At 48.3% G+C, this 23967-nt stretch overlaps 1 protein-coding gene across 1 annotated transcript in view; it reads left to right on the top strand.

The window, feature by feature from the left end:
• Nucleotides 1-23967, top strand: part of Prkcb (protein kinase C beta) — a 306315-nt gene that overhangs the window by 103292 nt on the left and 179056 nt on the right. Inside the window, 1 exon segment of the mRNA XM_047533405.1 lies at nucleotides 19819-19901. Within this exon segment, the coding sequence (XP_047389361.1) occupies nucleotides 19819-19901 (83 nt within the window).

Here is a 23967-nt window from a genome sequence, read left to right as displayed (position 1 = left end):
CATCATGCTGTGCTTAAATCAGGTTAAACATACCTGTCTTTCTTGAACCGCTATCGTTTGTTAAGGTGGAGACATTCACCTTCTGGCTTTTTTGAAATGAACAGTACAAGATTCTTACCGATGTTCACCCAACCATGCTGTCTGGCGTTTTTATCAGGGGAACTTCCACAGTGCTGCTGGTGTGTGCGTGTGACAGTCAGCAAGACAGAGGGATGACCTACCTAGCCATGTCCGAGGAGAGGGGATTGGAGTGTGGGATTTAGACGAGTGTTCAGGGAAACCAGGGTCAGTGCATTTTGGTGTTTCCGGCAACTTCTTGAACACCTTTATCAGTGCCTGGGGATGCTTAAGGCCACCACTTGGACACACAGCTGCTGGTAAAACTTTTAGCCAGCTGGGTCACAGAGTGGTCAGAATGCTCTGTGATTGTTGGTCAGGCCCCTCTTGGAACTGGGAGATCCTGCAGTGGGGCGGTGTTGAGCTGGGATTCCGGCTGCCACCGGCCGTGGTTTCTGGAACCTTCCACACCGCTGGCCCCGCCCCCCATGGCAGCTCCCCCAGTGCAGAGCTGGCGTCTCCCTCTCCCTCTGCAGACTTCCCTTCGGCTTCTCTTCAGCTGCCAGCTTGAGCCGATTGGTGGCACTCTGGGGCTCAGACCTTCGGCTCTGCTGCTGCTGTGGCCACACAAAGCTCTGCTCCCGAGTCACGCGGGGCCAAGTAGGTCAGCCGAGTCTGAACCTGTGCTCTCTGGGCCGCCGCAGCCGGTGGGGCTTGAGGGGAGACCATCTGTGATTCTCCGCCTTCGATACAGGAAACCAGGAGGACCACGGGGTGTCTTTGGCCATTAAGCTGGGGACCCCCAGGCAGGGCCGCACTCTTCCTGCTGGGGTGGCTTCCCGGGGAACAGCTGCGGAGAGTCAGTGAGCTAGCATCCCATCTCTTGTGCTGCGAGCGGCTCCTCTGGGGCCCTGAGGACCGTCCAGGGGACACGATGGCCTCACTGTTCCCTCCTTCACCTCAGACGTTCATTTCCCATGTGTTCTGGGACTGCCTTCACCGGAATTCAAATCCAAGCCGAGCGTGATCCCTCCTGTGTGTCCCTCAGTGCCCTCTTCTGTAGTGTCGGGACCTGCCACACCAGTGTGGTGAGGATCAAAGGGACCAGCCTCCGGGAGGTACTTAGAAGGGTGCCACACCAGACAAGACTCCCTGCTTTCTTGGGCTCCACATTTTCCTGGACTCAGCTCCGACTTCTCTGTCACCATGCGAAGCTAGGGACCCATTGTTGGCAAAACTTCTGGTTTTAAAAAAGACAAGTCAGAAACCCGGACTTTTAAACATCACAAACTCTGCTCCCTGAAGTGTTGGCGGTGGTTTCGTGTCGTTGGAAAGCGCAGCCTGAGCCGAAACCAAAGCGGTTTGCAGCACCTGGGTGGGGCTCTGACTGGGGGGCAGTGGGTCCCACCTCAAGGTCATCGTCATGGAGGGCGCCTCCTCCTCTCCTGCATGGGGCTTCTTGTGGCTTTTTCTGCCCGCAGAGCAGAGGCTGCTCGGTGCTGCGGACGGCAGGCAGCAAGTTCAAACATTCCTTGCCTTGTCCTTCCATTTGGTTGGCATCCTTGGCTGGGTTCCCAGGCTCCCAGACAGCAGAGGGGACGGAAGCGGCTTCTTGTAGTCATGGGGAAGGGGGAGGGACGATGATGAGCCGTGGCTGTGTGGAGAGAAAGAGCCAGTGGGTTGAGGGAGCTGCCTTTGAAGCCGGAGAATTAATTATCTTTATAGCCTGAATCTTGGACATCGGAGAAGGGATTTAAAAGACTCTGGGAAGGGAGCGGAATGGGATTGATGAGAAATAAAGTTTAGGATGTTGTCAGGACTAGTTTCTAACAGCAGCAGGTTTTTGGAGAGTGAGGGGTGAAATCCCTGGGGGCATGGGAGAAAGAGTCCCAGAGGTACTTGCTGTTGGTTTGCAGAGTCTTCAAAATGCCTGTTTGGATGCCTGGTTATGTGTTGGGCATGTGCGCCCTGGAAAACCCTGGTCCCCAGTCTTACCTGTCGCTTCAGTCAATCACTATTTGTTATCATTTATTCTTGCTCAGCTCACTCCTGCCACTGGCCGTCACGGCTGTGAGAGAGGCCCCTACCCCACCTGCCCTTTCCTAACTGCGTGACTGTGGACACCTGTCTTCTCTGTGGTCACCGATTGTCAGGCTCCCGCAGGAAACAGACACCTGAGGGATGCCTTGTGGAGGGAGGTGCAGGCCAGGTTCCGACTGCAGATGAGAAATGCCAAGGCAGCAGTGAGACACTGTTTCCACTTCCCGGGGGAGAAGGGACCACCCACCAGCAGGAACCCCGGGCCAGGTGGGCGCAGCTGCTTCCTGGAAGGCGGCATTAAGGCAAGGATGAAGAGAGGGGACAAGTGCCCGGGCTTCTGTCCTCCTCTCCATGCGTAGGTCCCGCCCTCTCTGAGCCCTCTGGAAACCAGAAGTCCAGGGCACCGGGTGGCCGATTCTGTAGGGCTCAGTCTCCCGAGCTCAGACCCCCACCAAGTTAGGTGGAGAATGGATCTGGAAGGGAAATGAGAAACGGGCACACAGGTCCTCAGTTCGTGGCCCTGAGAGTGGAGGGCAGGAAGGCAGGAAGGCAGTCTGCGCTGAACGGCTGGAGGGGATTGAGGTGCTCGTGCAGAGGAAAGCTGAGTGCTCTACTAAGTGCTGAGTCTTGGGGTGGGTCTCCAACAGTGCCTAGGAGCTAAGGGTCCAGAGAAGAAGGTGCTGTACCTTGTCAGTGCCTGTAGTGCTGGTATCCAGTCACTCCTGTCCCTCTCCTGCCATGGGGACCTGAGCGATTGCTTCTGTCATGGGGAGTATGAAGTGGAGGTCTAACGGTGCAGACCAAAGGCTCTGGAGCTAGGTGGCCTGCATTCCACTCTTGACTGTCACTTACTGTCAAGTTACTGCTCATGCCTCATTTTCCCCATCTGTGAAATGGGAGTATTAGTACCTACTTCAAAGGGTTGTAAGGATTAAAATGAATTAAGCTGTGTAAAGAGCTTAGAATAGGGTCTGGTACATAGTAGGAAATAAGTAGATCTTATGTACTGTCACCTTCACCACCACCATCATCATCATCACCATCACCACCATCACCACCATCACCACCATCACCACCACCACCACCACCACCACCACCACCACCATCACCATCACCACCATCACCATCATCACCATCATCATCACCATCACCACCACCATCACCACCATCACCATCACCACCATCACCATCATCACCATCACCACCATCACCATCACCACCATTATCATCATCATCACCACCATCACTATCACCACCACCACCACCACCATCACCATCACCATCATCACCACCACCATCGCCATCACCATCATCACCATTATCATCATCACACCATCATCACTATCACCACCACCATCATCATCGCCACCATCATCACCACCATCACCATCACCACCATCACCATCATCACCATCACCACCATCACCATCACCATCACCACCATCACCATCACCACCATCATCACTGTCGCCACCACCATCATCACTATCACCACCATCACCATCACCACCATCACCATCACCATCACCATCATCACTATCACCACCACCACTAACACTGTGGTTCACCTCCAAGCCCAGCTGACCTCTTGGCAGTAGAAAAATCCCCACTGGATGGAGTCCATCCCACCAGCCCTCCCGGGAGCCTCATTGATCATACCATTATCTTCTCGTCCTCCCACGGATAGGATATTTCAGGGAGTGATTGACAGGTGTGTGTGTGTGAACGCGGGGAGGGGTGGGCTTGTGCCTGACTCCTGGGACAGAGTGCTTTGTTATGCAGAATAGCTCGCCTGTCATCCCACTACGGGCCCCTTCCTTGGAAAGTTCCAGGCTATTTTTGAGCCCTCATGGCTCACATGTTTCTTTCTGCATCATGTCAGTGCCAGTACAGAAAAACTGGAACCTTTTGGCAAAGTAGAAAGCAGAAAAGATTTCAAAGTGCGTGGAGGATGAGTGTTGCTCAGATGACAGGGGATTGAGACGTGACGGGAATGCCGAGCGTCGAGACTGCAGGCAGCCTGTGTGTTTGTATTTAGACTTTGCTCTCCATTTCTTGGGCAATCAGTAGAGGTGCCTGAGGTTAATGTCATCTTAAAGAAGGTACCGAAGGGTAGTAACGGCAGTAACACCCCTCTTCACACACACACACACACGCGTGCGCACACACGCACACACACTGGAAGATCAGCAAAGGATGCAGGGAGGGGATTGGGTGGTTTCTGGAGGCCAGCACCTGGGTTCTGAGGCAGGTGAGGATGCACCTGATGCTGGAGGGAGGAGCTTAGGTCTGGCTGCCCGGCAGCTCTGAAGGTCCATGTGCAGAGCAGCCAGATGCTAGGGCCAAAGTGAATTGTGTGCAAAAATGTGCATCTAGGAATGAAGGCTCCAAACCTTCCCCTCTTGCACATTTATTTACCCTTCCTGTTCTTTCCTGACGGGCATAGTGACTTTGGAGATTGGTAGACCCGAGTGTGGGTCCCTCCTCTGCTCTTACTAGCTCTTTCATCTTGGATGAGTGGCTGCATCCCTTCTGAGTCACCATTTCCTTATTTGAAAGGGATCATTATGCCCCACAGGGTTGTTGAGATCAGAGTGTTTCAGAGCCCCTGGGACTCAAGAGAGGCTGAACTGCTTTGTTGTGTTCAGTTCTGAGTAGTGCTGGGGGAGAGATAAACAGGTAGCACTTTCATTGTACACCTGAGGATCTGAGGCACAGAGTGGCTTGGCATGACAATGTGGGGTGTAAATCCTGGAGCTGGGTGGGGACCCCAGTCCTTTGGCTTTTCTCTGAGGGAGGCAATATGGAGTAGTAGTGTGCTAGTCAGCTTCCTGTTACTATAACAAATATCTGAGATGATTAACTTGTGAAGCAAAAAGGTTTGTTTGGCTCAAAGTTTTAGGGGTTTTAGTCTCTTGTCCCATTGCTTGGGCCTATAGCAACATGTCATGGCAGGGCTGAGTGACAGAACAAAACTGCTCTGCCATGACTGGGAAGCAAAGCAGAGAACTAGGAAAGGACTACTCTCTTCCCTTCAAGGCACAGCAACCCCCACCCCTGCCAAGAACCTACAGACCTTCCCCTGGGTCCCATCTCTCTTTTATTAATTTATTTACTTTGGTGCTGGGGATTGAACCCAGGGGAACTTACCACTGAGCTACACACTGAGCTCAGCCTTGTGTGTATTTTTATTTGGAGACAAGGTCTTGCCAAGTTGCTGAGGGAGGCTGGCCTCGAACTTGCGATCCTCCTTCCTCAGCCTCCTGAGTTCCTGGGATTAGAGATGTCTGGCTAGGCTCCACCTCTTAAAGTTTCTATCATTTGCCAGAAGCACCCCCACTAGGGGACCAAGCCTTTAGCACATGGACCTGGCAGGGAACACTTAAGATCCAAACTAAAGCATGTGTTTAGGGCTTGACCAATCTTTGGAGTCTCTTGGTCGAGTTTTCTAGACTTCTAGACCTTCATTTTCCTGGCTCAGACATTTTCCTCATCCCTGAAATGGGAGATAACCATAGACTTGCTTTCCGTGGGCGCCATGAGGGTTGCATGAGATGATCCGATAAACACTTAGCATGTGCTTGGGACACAGTAAGCCCTCAGGGAAGCGTGAACTGCTGTTGTTATTCGTATCCTTACTAGTAGCAGAGGCATCGTTGTTGTTGTGACTTTAAGAGTGAAATATGGTTTACGTCACCCAAGGTCCATGCTGGGCTGGGTTCCTCACCGCTGCCTCTGGAGCCTTCCAGAGGGTCTCCTGGCTCTCCTGCTCTCTCCCCTCCTCTGAGCACTGAAGGGGTGCTGTGCTGGGTACTCTCCATGTGGTGCTTTCTCTGAGACGATCATCGCTCACCCTTCTCTGTCCTGCTCTGTGTCCGGGGAGGCAGACCCCTCCGGACCGGGTCTCCTGGGCTCTCTTGCTGGTTGATTTTGGTCTGAGGGAAGCCGTGGGAGGTGCCAGGGAGGGAACTCGAGTGTGGGAGGAGAGAGCGCTGAGTTATGTCCACGCTCGGGTGCCTCCCTCCATCTCTGAGCCCCCTCTGCCAGTTCGGCTGCTGCTGATGGACCCCCTTCGGACTCAGCTTGCAGCGGGCTTGTGTTCTGCTGTGAGGCTCGGGAGTGACAGTCGTTTCCCACGGTTTCTGGTGTCTTTAATGAACCATGGAGGACGACCTTTTTTTTCCTATCAAGACCCCGGTAGGCATGAAAACCTATAAAAAGAGAATGTGTTGGATGATTTCCCTTTAAAAAATAAAATAGTACCACTACATTGGAAAACAGTGGCGTTTTCTTATGAAGGTCAACAGAATATGACCCAGCGGTTCTACCCTCAGACATTTACCTAAGTGGAGCTGAATTATATGCCCTAACAAAGACTTATAAATGACTGTCCAGAGCAGCTGTACCATAATAGCCAGAAACTGGAAGGATACCAACTTATCTACCAACAGACGAATGGAGAGATGAACTTGGGGATAACTATGAAACAGAATCTCATTCAGCTATAAAAATGAACCAACTACTAATACTGACAAGTCCCTAGTCAAATCTCTTAAGAGGGCACTGGGGGACTTTGGGGTGACACCATGCTGTAATTACCATGTGTGGTAATTACTTGGATCTAATCCACTTGTCAAAATGCACTGCCCTGTATATCTAAAAATGGGTATCTTTTCATGTATTAAAGTGGGTCTCAGAAAGTTGAGGCTTAGAAACGTTTATATTTACTTTATTATATTAAAATGTTAGGGAAGTTCAGAATTTTTAAAAAAGAAGAAAGCCCCAAAGTCACAGCCAAGAAACCATCACCACCATTTCCCATATTTCCTTATAGTTTATCTTTCCTCTACTTGGTTCTCCTGCCCCCCCATGACTTATTTAAATAAGTAAGTAAATAAGAAGAAGAAAGCAAGCACAATGTCCCCATGGTGAGGACCTTTCTTGCAGTGACTTGACTGTGTCTCAGAGCATCTAGGATGATAGTGAGAAGGTTTTGTTTTTACTACCCAAAATATATTGGGAGGAAATGGAAATGTGTGGGCTGGTGAAGGAGCGATACCCGGGAGGAACATGGAGGAGTGTGATTTACTGGTCATTGGCTTCAGATCTCAACTAGTCAATCAGCAGTCAGATAGTATGAGCTCCTATTATGTGTCAGCACTAGGGAGACTGTAGTGAGGAGAACATGCAGCCCTTCTGTGTTGATGAGGCTGATCATGTGGAAGGGAAAAGAGACGACAATGTTTATTATTGGCAACAACAATGACCTTGACGCTAGCTAATACGTATCAGGAACTTGCTAAGTGCCTGTTATTGTGTTAAGGTTTATTTCTTCTGTTAATGTTCCAATGTGTTGTCCCATTTAATCCCAGTAACGCTATGAGTAGATGTTCTCTTTACACACCCCCGAACTTTCTTACTGAAGATAATAAAGTGCTCTAGAGAGGATGGGTCTGATGGGAACATAGAGCAAGCACATTAAACCTAGCCTGGTGGGTCAGAGACAACTCAGGACCCTGAGGAAGTGGTCCTGAGTCTGAGATCTGGAGGGACCTAGGAGTTGAACGAGAAGCAAGCTGCAGGAATCGCCGAAGGGGGCGCTTTTGCTGGTGGGGGCCGCGGGCTGGTTCTGAGTGGTGATTAGGGGTGAGACCGTAAGGAATTGGTGCTGGGGAGTCATGGTGGTGGGGGAGGGGATGAGGTGCACCCAGCAGGAGGGGTACAGGTGCACCCCGGGCAGTGACGTGGAAGAACGAGAACTCAGTTTGGGGCATGTCGGGTTTGACATTCAGATGACCATGTTAGGCAGCTGGACGGCGTGGAACTCAAGGAGGCGCTCTGGACTGAGAGTGGCCAATTGGAACGCGATCGTGAGCAGAGTTGCTGAAGTCTCATGGATCCACAAGATGGCCCAGGGAGAGAGTGTCCATCGGGAAGGGACGGGCAGCTATGCCAGAGCCTTGAGGAATCTCGGTGGGGAAGGACTGGGGGGCACAGGAAGAAGGGCAGGAGCCAGGGCCACAAGGGCAGGATCGGAACCTTCTGGAGAGGCTGCTGTGTGCACTCGGGAGAACTCTCTCACATTAGAGATCTCCGTAGGAGGTAAAGAGCCCCTTGCCCTGGAGCTTGGTGGCCATAGCTTGGGAGTCATAGAAAGGACCCTGCAGCAGGATGGGCTGAGAACAGGACTCTTTGGTCATTTGTACAGAACAGAAATGGACTCTAGTTGGCTTAAGAAAAAATAAGAAAACCTGGAAGGACGTAAGGTAGTGAACACACGCAGTGCCAGTCCTTAGAAAACCGGGGCTCAGAGTGGCCGCGGGGATCTCGACGGCAGGACCGAGGGATGACATGGTGGCTGAATCTGTTCCAGTGCTATGGAATCGAATCCCAGCGTGACTCACCGATGTTGGGAGGTCGGGTCACGTGTAAGGGGAAAGCTGGGTGTCTTGATTGTCAGTCCTCTGAGGACCACATACCACGGAGGAAGAATGATTTCCCAAAGGAAAATCAGCATTCCAGTTACCTGGTGAAGGAGCGGATGCTGGGCAGGCAAAACCAAGAGGCGCTCTGTAGCTTCTGTGGTCTCATCTCTGATTGGGTGAGTTCTGCCATATGTGCTTGGTAACATTGACTTTGTGATATTTACTTAGCTGCCCACCTTGTGGTTACGGGTAGTGGTTCACCTCCGTGTGCTTTTAAAAAGTGAGTTGGGGACCCGCGGTTGACATGAATTGATCTCTGAGCTTCGAGCTGCCTCTCTCTGGAGGCCCGATTTGGTGGATGTGACTCATGATCGTCAATGATAATGTACGGGTGTGGCTGGTGGCTATGTGGCCTCTCCTGCGCCGGCAGGGGCAGGATACTGGCAGTGGCAGATGGCGTAAGTCACCGTCACATCAGCCAGGTGGAGGTGCCCACCCTCAAGGAGCTTACTGGAAAGAAGCCCTAAAAACAGGCACCCAGGGGCACAGGACAGCGGTCAAGTCCAAGTCCACGTCTCCAGGTGCTTTTTCTCCCCCAGCAAATGCCTCCTCACAAATGTCTTCATCAAGAGCCACGATGTCTAGAGGAATTCGAGGAAGGGCGAAGTACCGTATCCCGTAACTGAGTCATCTCAATACCAAGTTCTTAAAAAAGAAAATGCTGATTTAAACAGTGCACCAAGCATAACATAAGAACCTCTAGTATCCATCCTCCGGTTTAATCTCTTTTGATTCATAAAAAGGACTTCTTTGGTCACAATATACAAAATAAAAAATAAAAAATGCCAATTCAAGTTGGTTTAGGACAAGAGGAATTTATTGGTCTATATGGAAAAACCTAGGCGTTCTTCAGGTCTGGTTGGATCCAGGTGCACATATCAGACACCTCTTGACTCTGCTTTCTTCTGGGTTGGCTTCATTCATTTTTTTGTTTTTCTCTCTGAGAAACATGGCAGATGCAGATTCTTCCCCACCAGTACAGTAGTTCTGCTCCTTTTTCCTGATCATTACGGCAAAGGTCCTTGAAGCTTATTCCCATTGGGTGGATCGAGTCACGTGTCCGTTGATGAATCCACATTGCAGTGTGGGTCCTGCATCACCCTGGGAGCCAGAGGGTGAGGGCACCCTTAGCTGAGTCACAGGAGCTATGAGTCTGAGAGGAGTGACTTCCTGAGGGAGAAGCCCAGAGGGTGGGTCCTGCTGTAGCAGAAACAAGAGAGGCCCTCTGCGCTTTGGCTTGGGGACCGTGCCTTCTCCTGGTCTAAACACGCTAGGGCTCAGCGTGGCTGATGAAAGGATGTTGATGGAACAGGCACCATGTCCTGAGGGCCCCACCTTCAGGTCTTGACCCAGAGGGAGAGGCCACAGTGTCGAAAGCAGTCTCTGTGTTCTCTGGTCCTGCTCGGGGCTCCCTCGGGTGTGTTATAGCAGAAGGTGGAGCGGGGACGCTTTCTTTACAGGCGTTTGTTCATTTCCGGTACCTGTGCTTTACCTCTTGTGGGTTCAGCTCCTTTTCTTGCCGAGTGAACTCGAATGGGTAGCACTGCAGATGAAAACATCCCCGTCCTGCAGTTCCCATGACTGCAAAATCATTGCTTTGCTTTGTCTCCTTCGTGCCTGGCTGTTGATACACAGGGAAAGTTTGCCCTCTCTGTTTCCTCTCTTCCAGGAGGAAATACTCATCGGAGCATTACGAGTTCTTACGAGGCTGGGCCAGTGAAGGCATTTCACCCACAGGACGGAACAAGAAGCAGTGCGGGAACAGAATGGGGTTGTTCTCTGTGCACGGGGATCGAATGGGCTCTCGGATGTTAGTCTGGGGGAAAGGAAGTGATAAAGGTGTGTGCAGAGAGCCACGCTCAGCTCCCCAGGCACACTGGAATCATTGGGGGGAGCTTTTTAGATGTGCGGATGCCTGTCCTCACCTTCCCACCAGACCCGATTGGTCAGAATCTCTGGAAGTGGGACCCGAGCATATTTTTGTTTTTAAAGCTTCCCAGGTGCCTGGAGTGTGCATCCTGGGCTGAGAACCAGTGGTGCAGAATCACATCACATGGATAAAATACAAGAGACGTAGACAAAAAAGGAAAAGGCCATGGAGATCATCTTACTCGGTGCACAGTTGTCCTTGGTATTCACAGGGTGTTGTCTTTAGGACTATGTGCGAGTAGCAAAAACCTGTAGATGCTCAAGTCCCAGGTAAAACGGTTTGCATGTCACCTACACAGGTGGTCCAAAACACTGTAAGTTGTCTCTAGGTTGCTTATGATACCCAACACAGTGCAAAATGCTGTAGAACTAGTTACACTGTGTTGTTTAGGGACAATGACAGTGTTCAGTAGAGATGCAATTTCTTTATGAACGGTTTTTTTTTTTTTTGAGTCTTGCTATGTTGCCCAGGCTGGCCTTGGACTTGCGATCCTCCTGCCTCAGCCTCCCAAGTGCCTGGGATCACGAGTATCCACCCCTGTGCTCGGCTCACATGCAGAATTTCCAGCCCCCCCAATATTTTCAGCCATCGGCTGGTGGAATCCTCAGATTCTGCGGCACCCTTGATGTTTGTAGTGTTTGTATTTTGTAGTGTTTGAATTTTTAAACAGTAAGCATGGTACAGTCTCTTGAAAAGAAAATTTCCTTGCACACTGAAAGCTGGCCAAGCAGGGCGACGGGTGACCCTCTGGACTCCCGCAGCTTGTCTGTGTTGGGGCAGCCACCCACGGATTCTCACACACCATCCACCGCCCTTGGCCTCAGCTGTCTTCCCCTTGACTCAGCCGTGATGGGAGATTTCTCAGCGTGGGAGTGACTGAACGGGCCCATTCATTGATTCATTCATTGCTTGCTCATTCATTCATTCATTCATTCATTGATATTTTTACTAAGAACTTGACATGATCCAGGCACACACTAGGCATGTGAATCTGATCTCACCTTCAGGACCGCAGGTGAGGTAGGTGGACTTACTTCCATTCTGTGGTTGGCAATAGATTAGCTACAGCAACGTAAGTAACTAAGAAGGAAATATTTAAGGCATTGTGGCCATCTAAGACAAAGCTCATACATGGTGGCACACAGATATGTTTGAATGGCCTGCAAAGAACTTTAAAAAGACCCTGTCTGGCAACCTAGGACCTGCGAACCCAGGGCCACTGCTGGCTGGAGTTGAGTGTCCCTTAGGAGGCCATGTGTTCTTCAGTTCAACCTGGTCACTGCTGTACCCCTTTCCTATTGCACCATACCAGTCTGGCTCCACTTAGTCCAAAGGCCTGGCCTCTGCAGGCATCTGAGTCCACAACCCCTGCACCAGGGCAGGAAGGATGGGTGACCTGTCAGCTGACTTACGGGGATGCTGAGCGAAGGATCCTGCAGAGTATGCCGTTTCCATTCCAATCTGGCCTTCAGTCTCCTGGTTGGAGAACTGAGCTCCTCTGCTTTAAATGTCATCTGTGTGCATGTGAGGAGCCATTGGCATTGATATGTCTGTGGAACAAATGTGCACAATAGAGAATGTATAAAGTGCAAAATAGGAAGGGACAGTCATCAGCCTGGCAGGAGTGTGGAGCAGAGTGAGAAGAGAGGAGCATGAAATTGGACAGAGATATTATCATGGATGGGTGCCAGGCTAAGTTATTTGAACCTTATTTTTTAGGCCAGTTTTGTCCAATCAGACTTCTACAGTGATGGATACGTCTTACTTATGTGCCATCCAATATGGTAGCCTCTAGCCCTGTGGAGCTGTTGAGCACTTGAAATATAGCTTGTAAGAATGATGAACTGAATTTTAAATTTTATTTAATCAACTTAGATTTACATAGCCCCATTTGGCTAGTAGCTACTGTTGGAAAGCACAGATTCAGGCAATAAGCAGTCAGCGAATGTGTTGGAGAGGGAAATGGGACCGAAGTCGGGTCTTCAGAGGATGAACTTTCTAGGAGCGTGTAGGCTTCCGGGGGCGGGTGGAAGTGGGTGGGAATAATATTGACAATGCTTGGCATTCATTAGGCATCACTGTGTCCACACGCTGAGCTAAGATCAACTCATTAAATCTGCATAAAACCGTATGAGAAAAGTGAAATTATTGTCCGTATGTTACACACTAGGAAAGCAGCAACCAGGCAAGGTCAGGGAGAATATTCAAGGTTATGGAGCTAAAAAATAGTGGTACCTGGTGTAGGTTCCAGGCAGCGTGTTGCAGAGCTTGTACCAGGAACCCCTCCATTCTGGAAGAAAGTAAATGAACCTCCCCGAGAGCTTACTTTGCGCCATCCCCTACCACCACACATTCACACATGACATCTCGTTTAGATTTATTAACGATGATGTGACATCGCCAGCCTTATCTCCTTGATGGTTGTGGAAACTTTGGCTCCTAGAGATGAGCTCTCAAGGCAGGCTGATCCGTCTGTGGGGAGACCTGTTAAGGTTTTATTACAAAAAACTCCGTCTCTGAGTTGGTGAGGGCAGCTAAGGTGGAATCAGCAGGGAAACGTACGGGAGGATATGGTTTCAAAGATGTTGCGAAGGAAGAATCAGTGGGACTTGGCAAATGACTGAGTGGCGGGGGTGAGAGCGTGGGGGAGGATTTCTTCGGGAACATGAGATGAATGACAAACACAAATGAAACCACACTGTACCAGCGGAGAGAGTGGGCTCCAGAGGAAGACGGAGCTGGCTTCCCCTGCCTGTCACCGCGGGCTAGCTGAGTGACCTTGGGTGGACGCCCCCACCCTGGGCGTCAGCATCCCCGAGGATGAAAGGGGCATCATAGCACCTGCATCCCGGGACTGTGACGAGGTTTAGGTTGCATCACGGATGTGAAAGCCCTTTGCAAACTCACGTGTCCTGGCCGTGGAGGTGGCTCTTTTTGCCACTGAGGCTGGTGGTGGGGTGCAGATGGAACCAGATCTTTCTGCCTTTGATCATGGAGACAGTTCCTGCCTTTGCAGGAAGCCACTGTATCTTGGGCACTAGGCAGAGTTGAATACAGATAATCCTGTGGGTCAGCCTTTATCTAGGAGAAAAGAGAGACCCCCTACACACACACAGGAGCCATCGCGAAGCAAAATCTGCATGCTGGTGCTCCAACTAAAATGTCCCTTTCCCCCAAACACGTGGCATGTGCTTTCTCTCATTTGCACTTTAGGCAACAAGCAGGCAGTGAATGCGTTGGAGCAGAGAAATGAGCCCAAAGCCAGGTTTTCAGAGGATGAAGTCGGTAATATGATTATTCTCATTTTGGAGGAGGAAACTGAGGTTCAGAGAGGCCTCGTAAGTGGATTAACGTCCTTCAGCTTATCGGTGGTAAAGTGAGGGTTCAAACTGTGGTCCATCTGATTCCAGAGGCTTGGTCAATAACTCCTGCACATGATGGGCTTTGTCCATGAGGACTGGCGGTCTGGGGGCATCCTGAGGGACACCAGGGCCTGGGAAAGTGCTGAGGACCCTGCTCTTCCTTTCTTCACAGGTATCTGCAACTCGTGCTGGATTTCGTACCTCAGGTGGACTGTGGATTTAGGGTCAAAGATGGCTTCCCAAGGATGTCAGTTTTCCTTTGTGGAGAACTGGGTAGCAGAGAAGAATCAATGCCAAAAAGAAAATAAGCTCTGATAACTTAATCTACTCTATTTGGGGACATAATGAATGAATTTTAGTGCAGAAGAGCTAGGAGTTTTGGGGGTGGGTGGAGATGCAGCATGAAGCAGATTTGGGGTCTCCATGCGTTCCTGGGTCAGATACCTCAGAAGTCCCTTGAAAGGATCCCCTGGGCTTTTGACTGTATCAGTCAATTCTGGAATCAATCAAGTGTTGGTGATCTTTTAATATCGCATGACATAAACTTATTATCTTACAATTCTGGAGATCAAAACCCACATTCAAGGTGTCTGCAGGGCTGCACTCCCTACAGGAGCTCTAGGGGACACTGCCTGGTCTTTTCCTGCTCCGAGAGGTCACCCACCTTCCCTTCTAGCACTGTCAGCTTGTCAGCTGTGAGGAACAGTCGCTGTCCATGGTGATGGATGTACAAGGACCAGCCAGGAGGACACGACTGAAGAGTTGGTTACATTTGCTCTCTTTCTGTGACTGATGAGATCCATTCTTTCGTTCATTCTCTCACCAAACATTCATTTCCTGAATATCCATGATGGACCTGGAATTGTGGTAGATACTAGGAATGAGAGATGGGTCCCAGCCCCCCGAAGTGGACAAGAATAAATAACAGATATTTTGAAGAAAGCTGCTAAAATAAAGCAACTACTTGAAAATGGAGTGGGGGAGTGTTCTGTGTCAAGGAAGAAGTTTAAAGGAGGAGTTCAGCATGATCCCCTATCTCAGGGCCTCTAACTTAATCACATCGGTGAAGCCCATTTTGCCATGCCAGATGACGTGTCCACAGGTTCTGGGGATTGGAGTGTGGACATCGTTGGTGGTGGTGGGGAGCATTATTCTGCCTACACTGATGTCACATGACCTTGATGACCTTGCATGTAATCAGGGAGGGGTGGAGACTGACAGAGCTCAGGACTTCTTTCTCGTTCTTGGCTGGAGTTGGACAGAAACTTCTCCTAAACAGGCCACGTGTGCAGCTCCCTCCTGACCCTGACGTTTTCATTGCCCACTTAGTGCTTGGGCTTGGAGTTTGAGAGCCTGTTGTATAGTCCTCATAGAGCAGGTTGATGGACCGGGTTCAGTGGGCTCCGGGCCCCAGGCCTTCCAGCCCCACAGCGTGAGAAGTGATTGAATTAACCACAGGCCGTTGCGGGATCCTTGGTTCTTACCAGCTTCCTGGGTGAAAGTAGGACCCAGCACATTTTTTTTTTTTCAGCAATTCCGTAAACACAGTCTCTTCTTTAAGAAAAGCTAGTCTTCCCCTGAATTTGCCAAACAGAAATGAGGGGGTGTTTATTTGTTTCACAAAAGGATTTAGTTTGTTTCTTAAAATAGCCAACCCTACTCCTTCCTTTAAAGTATTTTAGTTAATGGGGAATTTGATTTGCTTGACTTCTCAGTAACACTAGTGTAGCGGGATTACCTGCTCTGGAAGCCCAACCTCCCCAGCTGTTCCCAGCGGCTCTCTAGAGTGTGCCAGGGGAGGGTCGGGTCACTCGGCATGTCGATCCCTCCTTAGTGGGTCTGGGTTGTTGATCTCTGTGCTAATTGGAAGGATGCCTAAAGAGGTGCTATCATGGTGGAGTACTGTCACTCCCCATGACCTGTGACCTGCGGCTGTTCCGTCCAGCACAACATCTACCCTAGAGCTGGTCACCTTTGCTTTTCTTTCATGACTGATGATATTCATTCTTCCATCCATTCGCTCACCAAATGTTAATTTACCGAGGATCAGTTGTGTACGCGGATTCGTGATAGATGCTAGGAGGTGAGAGATGGGTCTCTCTAAAAAACCGCATAAGGATCAGTAAGGTCCTGATGGGTATTTGGGAAGTGTGGAAGAAAGCTTCTAGAAGAAAGCAACTTTTTGAAAATGGGAGGAAACCTTGCTCACATTGTTGCGAGTCAAGGAAGGAACCCAAAGCTCCCTTCGAGACCACTGAGGAACTGAAAACAATAACAGCATTAACTATAAAGCATAAGATGCATCCAAAACTGTACTTAAAAGAAATGTCTTAGGGGCTGGGGAGATAGCTCAGTTGGTAGCAAGGCAAGCACAAGGTCCTGGGTTGGATCCCTGGTACCACACAAAAAAAAAAAAAAAAAAAAAAGGAAACATCTTTAGGTTTATGATCTTTAGATTTTTAATGAAGAGGAATGGGAGTAAATGACCCCAGTGGTCAATCAAGAGCAGGAAGTGATAGTAGCAAATGTTTGTTGAACACTCGTGCTGTGTGGCCCCGTTCTGAGTGTGGATTGATCCCTGTAAGTCTGACGATACCACCGTTTGGGGGACTGCTATTATTATCACAGTGCAGAGAGGAAGCTGAAGCACCAGGAGATCAGATCAAGCACCCACATATTAAGGACTGTGAACGATGGACAGAGGATCCAAACCTGGCCACCCAACTGCAGAATTCATGTTCCAAGACATAATGCAAATGCAGATATGTAGGATGAAGGGGGGAAAATGTACAACTCACACTTTATGAGGTAGAATAAAATCCAGGGGAATTGATAAATATACCCACAATCTGCTGCTTTAAAATGGTAGAGGAAAAGTCAACAGAGAAGATGAAACACTGGCGGGGGGTGGGGGGTGGAGGAAATTAAAAAGAGAGTCCTTCTAACAATATGGAATGAAGAAAGAGTAGAAGCTTCACACCACCCAGGGAAGCTGGTACGGTGTCAACACGTTGGAAATTCCCAAGGAAAACAAAAGTCTATTCCGAACGCTCATCTGAGAAGCAGGTAGAGAGGGGAGGAGAGAGATGGAGCTGGTGGAACCCCAGGAAACAAGCGCATGTGATTGTCCCTTTAGCTCACCTTCTTCTGAAAGGGTGGAAATACCAGGAGAAGAAAAAAGAAAGGAGAAAAGAAAAAAAAATGTGATTACTCAGGATAATCTAATTATCCATCTGGAAAACTCAAAGACAGCAACCCAAAACTCCCCCAAAATGTCCTGAGTTAAAACATGCTTACAACGAACACGTACTGAAATTCTCTTGCTTTCTTATTTGGAAACAACAAGCTGTTGAAAAACAAAATGGGAAAACGTCAAATTCACAATAGCAAATTTATGAAGATTTGCCATATACCCCATTTCCAGTTTTCCCTATTATTAACATCTAAACATTTGTGAAGTCCTTATTTATACTGAAAAAAAAATTCACAATAGCGTTAAAAAAGAATCCAGAAGAAAAATTTAAAAAAGAAAAAGAAACCCTCAGTGATACTGAGTGAGAAATATGCAGAAAACTCTGTGGAGGAAACTAAAGACTCCATTGGGGGATGTAAAATAAGACTTCAAACAAGAGAATCATCAATTCCTGGTGGAATCATCAATTCCACGTGGTTGTCCACGTGTCCATTATCTTGAATTTACTTCCTAAATTTGTAGACCATTCCACTCAAAGTCCCAATTATTTTATGGAGTCAGGGACCGACTAAATGCAATTCCAATAAAAATTTTCTCTGATGTTTTTAAAATCTTGATTAAACCGATTCTCAAGTTCACTTGGAGAATAAGCATGCAGGGATAGCTAAGAAAATGTTGAAGATAAGGATAATGAGGGAGAACTTCCCTGCCAAGATGCAACATATTACAAAGCTACTATAATTAAAACCCCTATTGCCACACTTCATGACAGATCAGTGGAAAAAACAGGAGCCCCAAAGACAAACCCCAGTGTATGTAATTATTGAACTATAATAAAGCTGGCATTTGAAGTCTGCAGGGAAGGGATGAATTATTCAATCAAGGACACTGGGACAACTGGTTACCTATGTGGGGGGAGGCAAGTTAGATTTCCATTTCACATCAGGTTCTAAGAAATTGCAGATGGATTCAAGTGGAGAGAAAAAAGAATAATATTTATATGACCTTGGTGAATGAAGGTGGCTTTTGTAATGTAGTTTCTTTACCTAGTTTTTCCTTATAGTGTCTTGAAGGTTATATTGCATATTTCCATCCTGACTTCTCTCCTTGTTAAAACACACATTTAAGCTTATAATGTCCTGTGTGTAGTTTTTCAGTACCTGTAATCTCTCGAGAAATGTAAAACTCAGCAATTTTCAATTTTATAGTCCTTCTGCATCCCCACTTCTTATGACTTACGTTCTCTCTCAGTTTCTTTCTATGTTTTAAAATTTTTATGTATGGAAAATATTAAAATGTGGAAAAATAGATCTAATGTAATGAATCCTCATGTGTCCCTCGCCCAGGTTCGATAATGACCTGTTATAACCAATGCTTTTCATCAATAACCCTCCTCAGCATCCTGAATTATTTTGAATTAAAGTATTTTATCGATGAAGAGTTTAAGATAGATCCGCAGAGATAAGGAGTCTATTTTTTTAAAAAACCACAATACCATTATTCCACCAAAATTTTTTTATTTCCCTAATATCAATTAAAATAATTCCCTAATATCTTGAAAAAAAGCGAGTAGCTCATTTCCCTGATTGCCTCATAATTTTTTAAACTACTCGTTAATGCAAATTAGGATTTTGAGAAGGTCCACATATTGCATTTAGTGGATCTGTTTCTTAAATTTGTTTGAATATATAAGTTTCTCCTCTTATTTCCTCCCTCTTGGAGTTTGTGGAAGAAACCACATTGGTTGCTCTTGTAGTTGTTCATATTCTGCTTCTTTGTGTGTGGGGGCTTTGGGGGTTTGGCAATGGCTTCCCTATGGTGTCACTTAACATGTTCACCTGTGGCTCGTATTTTTTGTAAATTTGTAGTTGCATTAAGAGACATGAACCGACGTGGACTTGGTTACTTGGCTGGAGTACTTCTTAGACAGTGGTGTGAGCTTTGGTCTAGGTTGGTGGTATCTTTTTGCTATTGATGATGGTCATCTGGATCCATTATGTCACAAGGGGTAGCTTTCACTTACTGAGCAAGCACCTTAGGAAGGCTCTAGGTTTGTCCCGAAAGCTTGGTGCCTGCCCTGAAAGCTTGGTACCTGTCCTCCTGGAACTCAGAGGTTATAAAAGATTGTAAAAGACAAAACTGAAAAAGAAGAGTCCAACAACAACAAAAAAATCAGTTTTGATTTGTATATATTCTCTGCTACTTTCCCCCAGCGGATCCCCAGGGCCATACCACAGATGCATTTAATTCACATAATTCCAATACACATTTATGGACCTAAACCCAAGCCAGCTACTTCCTCTGCTGCCTGATCTAGAAAACAACATGGTATTTTCAGACGGGAAAGTCAGGTCATGTGGAGCACATGTGACCTTTTTTTAAAATGTTTTTAGATGTTGATAGACCTTTATTTTATTCATTTATTTCTATGCGGTGCTGAGGATCGAACCCAGTGCCTCACACATGCTAGGCAAGCGCTCTACCGCTGAGCCACGACCCCGGCCCTGTATGTGACCTTTGGAACCCCAGTTAACCCTGGAAGGTAAATGCCAGGGGCGATGCAGCACCAGTATATGTGGAAGCTTATCTCCCACCAGGACAACATGCAGAAACGGAAGCTTTTGTTTATTGCGGGATAAGACCTTCTCTCGTTGGTGAAGTCCAAGTTTAACGACCTCTTTCTCCCTCCCCTCCACCCCTGCCGCCATGTCCCTTCTCCCCCTCCTCCTCCCCTTCTTTCCTCTTTTGCAGTTTGCTGCTTCGTTGTGCACAAGCGGTGCCATGAATTCGTCACGTTCTCCTGCCCTGGCGCGGACAAGGGCCCAGCCTCTGATGTAAGTAATGCACACGGTTCAGTTTTCTTCTGTCCCTGGTGGGCACATTCTTGTGCCCGGGGGCTAGTGGCATGCTTAGACAAATGAGCGGGGCTCTTCCCATTCTAAGGCATGTGGTGGCCCCCACGGCCTCTGAGATGGCTTTCCTTTTAGTGGGGACAATAGCAAACATAGCATTTGGAGGGAGGACCTCACTAGATGGGAACCCAGGAGTTTCTCTACTATGATTTCGCTGAATGTCTTCACCCCAGCCTTGGGGTGGAGGTGATGGGGAGGCTCTGCCTTGTTGGCCTACTGGACAAGGTCGTTGGGTGGTTATTTGCAGTGTACTCTAGAGCTCTTTGAGGGGGAGCTCTTAATATCAAGGACCAAGAATTGGGAGGAAATGAGTTAATCCCACAACTGGGCATTCCAGAGTCTGCTGGCAGGACAAGAAATGGTTATAGGTAAGACAGACAAACATTTTTTTTTTTTTGTTGGAGTCATTCTGAGCTTATTTTAATCTGGATTAGAAAACCACATTTCAGAGTGATTTTATACTTATTGTAGGGATATGAAACTTCTTACCTAAGAAAAGGTATTGAGGTTGAGAAAACGCAAGTCAATTTAAGGAAATAATTGCGTCAATGGCAGATGGGTAGATAAGGATGTAGCAGAAGTTTTGGTATAAGTTTGTCCCAAGTGTGGTGTCCTTTGTTGATTGCCTACACAAGAGCAATTTATAGACCTCACCCTCTTCTCTCCTTCTGGCACAGGCTACTTTTCATGCCAGAAATTGAAAACTTCTGATACCTTGCTTTCCGGGAAAGTGAGAATGTGTTCTAATCCTGCTGATGGGACCTGAGGGGACACTGGGGAAGGCCAAGGAAAAAGTTTTCTTTTCTTTGAAGCGAGACACATCTCTTCCTTGTACTTTTGGATATTTTTGTGTGAGGATATAATGCTCAGCGTTGTGGCAGCCCTTTTGGGTCAATGGAGGGAGACATCGCTGGTTTCCTGAGTGTGGCAGAGTGGAAGAGGTGAAGGAACATGGGTCATTGATGACACGGAGGGCCTCTGAGTCTTCTTATCCCCAAGTTGAATAGATAAGAAGTTCTCCGTGCTAAAGTCTCGCTGTTTGGAGTGCAGCTGGCCCTGCCCTTACCGGGCTTTCCACCGGGAGAGTCTCCATTGTGAACTGCACTGAGCACGCCCCAGGTGCTCCCTCACTCTGGGTTCTCTTATTTTGCTTCTGCTTGGTTAACCTTTCTAGGATTTTCCCCGCTGGCTTTGTCTCCCTAATGGGTCCTGTTACCCACAAAATTGACCGCTGACCTCAGCTTGTCTGAAATGAGTAGTGACTACCTCCCGTCCCTGAATTTCTTGGGCTCCCAGTAGCCTCGCACAAGTATGCCACGGCCATTTTGCTGAAATTCAGGGGACATATCTGTCGCTCTGTTCGTGTGAACACTTGAGAGCCTCGTGCTGCTGCTTCTCTGCTTGGAAAACGTAGTGCTGGAGGTTAAGAACGCCCAGCGACCTGGCGTTCCAACGCCCATGTGCTGAGAGGAAAGCTGGAGTCGGTGGCCGTGTTTGCTGCGTCCTGCTCCCTGGCCCTTCTAGTCCGGCTTCTTTGCTCCTCCCTAGGGAACTAGCAGGAGAGTCCGGGGAGACCGCCTGACTCCCGGATGCGGCTCTGGGTCAATCCAAGGCCTGAGGCTCAGTTGTAGGCAAGGGGATAATCCCCATATTCTGTCTCTGTCAGATTCATCTGTTGCCTGAGTCAGAAACTCAGTTCAAACTGGAGTTTTTGAAAAGGGAAGTTTTTTGGTCCCTGGGATTGAAAAGCCCGAGGACTGGCTTCAGGCACAGTAGATCCAAGTGCTTAACTAAGGCCCTCAGGATCCTCTTCTTCCACCTCTCGGCCAGCCTTCCTCTGGGTTGGTTCCATTCTCAGGAAGGCTTTTCTCCTGAGGCAGCTTGACGGCCGTCACACCTTTAGCCTTAGATCTTATCTGTGTGGCAACCCCAGTGACCTCAAGGCTCCTTGGACCACAGGTCACATGGAGCCAGAAGGACGGGTTGAGCTGACCAGCCAGCCTTGATCCTGTGCTGCTGTGGTTTGAATGCTTTGTGTCCCTCCCCAAATTCATACGTTGAAGTCCTAGGCCCCTAGGTGATGGCATGAGGAGGTCGGGATTTGGGGAAGTGATCAGGTCATTAGGGAGGAACCTTCATGCATGAAATTAATGCCTTAATATACCAGGGACCCCAGAGAGGTGGCTCACCCCTTCCACCATGTGAAATAACGGCAAGAAAACAGCAGCGTGTGAGGAAATGAGTCTGCCTGTCCCTTCATCCCGGACTTACCCTCCAGAACTGGGAGAAATACATTTGTTATTTAAAAGCCACCCAGTTTTTGGTATTATTTCATGATAGCAACCCCAGCGGACAAAGACTGAAAATTTTGTTGCCAAGAGTGACTCTAGAGGAACAGAATTTTAAGGCAGTTCTCTGAGTAGGTCCTGGCAGCTTTGGAATGGAGGCAGGTGCTTCAGAAGATCGTCTGGATCCTCTGAATCAGCCTGCAGTGTCCCGTCTGGTGCTGATTCTCTGATAGCCGGGATTGATGGGTCCAGGAATCAAGCGGGTAGAAACGGGAGTGACATCGCTCACCGTCACCCCTAGTGACCCACCAGCGAGAGTGAGGCTTCCTATTCCCATGAATTTATGCTCTGCCCGCCTAGAGGTCTTAGTTCCAGACGGAGAGGTGTGAGTCCCAGGGACCCGTGCAATGATTCTGTTGAACTGGAAGTTAGGACCACCAGCTGGCCATGCGGGCCCCTCATGCCTCTGTGTCAGTAGGTCAAGAGGGAGTAATGGAGTTGCTGGGTGATTGATCTGGACTTCCAGGGGGAAGCTAGACTACTACTTCACGACAGAGGAAAAGAAGACTGCGTCTGAGCCCTCGGGGTGTCTCTTGGTGTCGTGCTTGAGGTCAATGGAAAACTACGGCAACCCAATCCAGGCAGGGCTATTCATGGCCCCGACGCTTTAGGAAAGAAAGTTTGGGTCACCCTGTCCAGTGCTTGCTGGGAGCAAAGGGGAAACAGAACAGGCAGTCAAAGCAGTTTTAAATACCACTTATGACCTTGGGACTAGTTACAGACATAGAGATGGATTGACATGAGAATTTTCTTTTAATTTTACTATGAATACATTTTGATGTACATCCACATATTAAGCAATTATCTCTGTTTTCTTTCCTGTCTTAGTCTTTCGTCATTGGACATATGATGCATTGATTTTTGTATTACTATTTATGTATTGTCGATTTTTCATCTTAGTGCTTAAGATATGGGATATCAGGGAGGGTAACAGATACTCAAGGATTTTACCTCCTCTGGGGAAGGGATTGGTGTGTTTTCCGTTGTTCAAGGTCCAGTTGTATTATGTTGGGTGGAATTATGACCTTGTTATTTCTTAGTTGGAAATTTAAGTTTGGTTCGAAGGGATGCGTGTGGATGCCGAGGTGAGCAAGGGTAGACTCGTGCTGGTTAATTTCCTGCGTCAACTTGACTGGGATAAGAGATGCCCAGATTGCTGGTAAAACATTATTTTTGGGTCTGCAAAGGTGCTTCCAGAAGGTCAGCGGATGGACTGAGGAAAGAAGATTGCCCTCTCCAGTGTAGATGGGCATCACTACTATCCATTGAGGGCCCCAGTAGAACAAAAGGGTAGAAGACAGGGGAATCACCCACCCTCTCTGTTGGAGCTGGGACACGCATCTTTTCACACTTCAGATATCAGGGCTCTTGGTTCTAGAACTGCAGACTTGTACCAGGACTTATGCCTTTGGATCCTCAGCTTCTCACTCCTTTGGACTGAATTATACCACTGGCTGCTTTGGTTCTCCAGCTTGCAGACAGCAGATCATGAGGTTGCTCAGCCTCCATAATCACATGATAAATATATCCCCGTATCTGTATCCCTATCTTCTTCTATCCCAGTGGCTCTTTCTCTGGAGAGCCCTGGGCCTACTCCTGTACAGGTCTGGGTACTCACCCCACAGTTTGAGAGTAGGAGA

The sequence above is a fragment of the Sciurus carolinensis genome, chromosome 18 (genome assembly GCF_902686445.1).
Source record: "Sciurus carolinensis chromosome 18, mSciCar1.2, whole genome shotgun sequence".
NCBI classification, from domain to species: Eukaryota; Metazoa; Chordata; class Mammalia; order Rodentia; family Sciuridae; genus Sciurus; species Sciurus carolinensis.
Note: the sequence above shows the minus strand (reverse complement) of the source record. Positions and strands in the feature narration are given on the sequence as shown.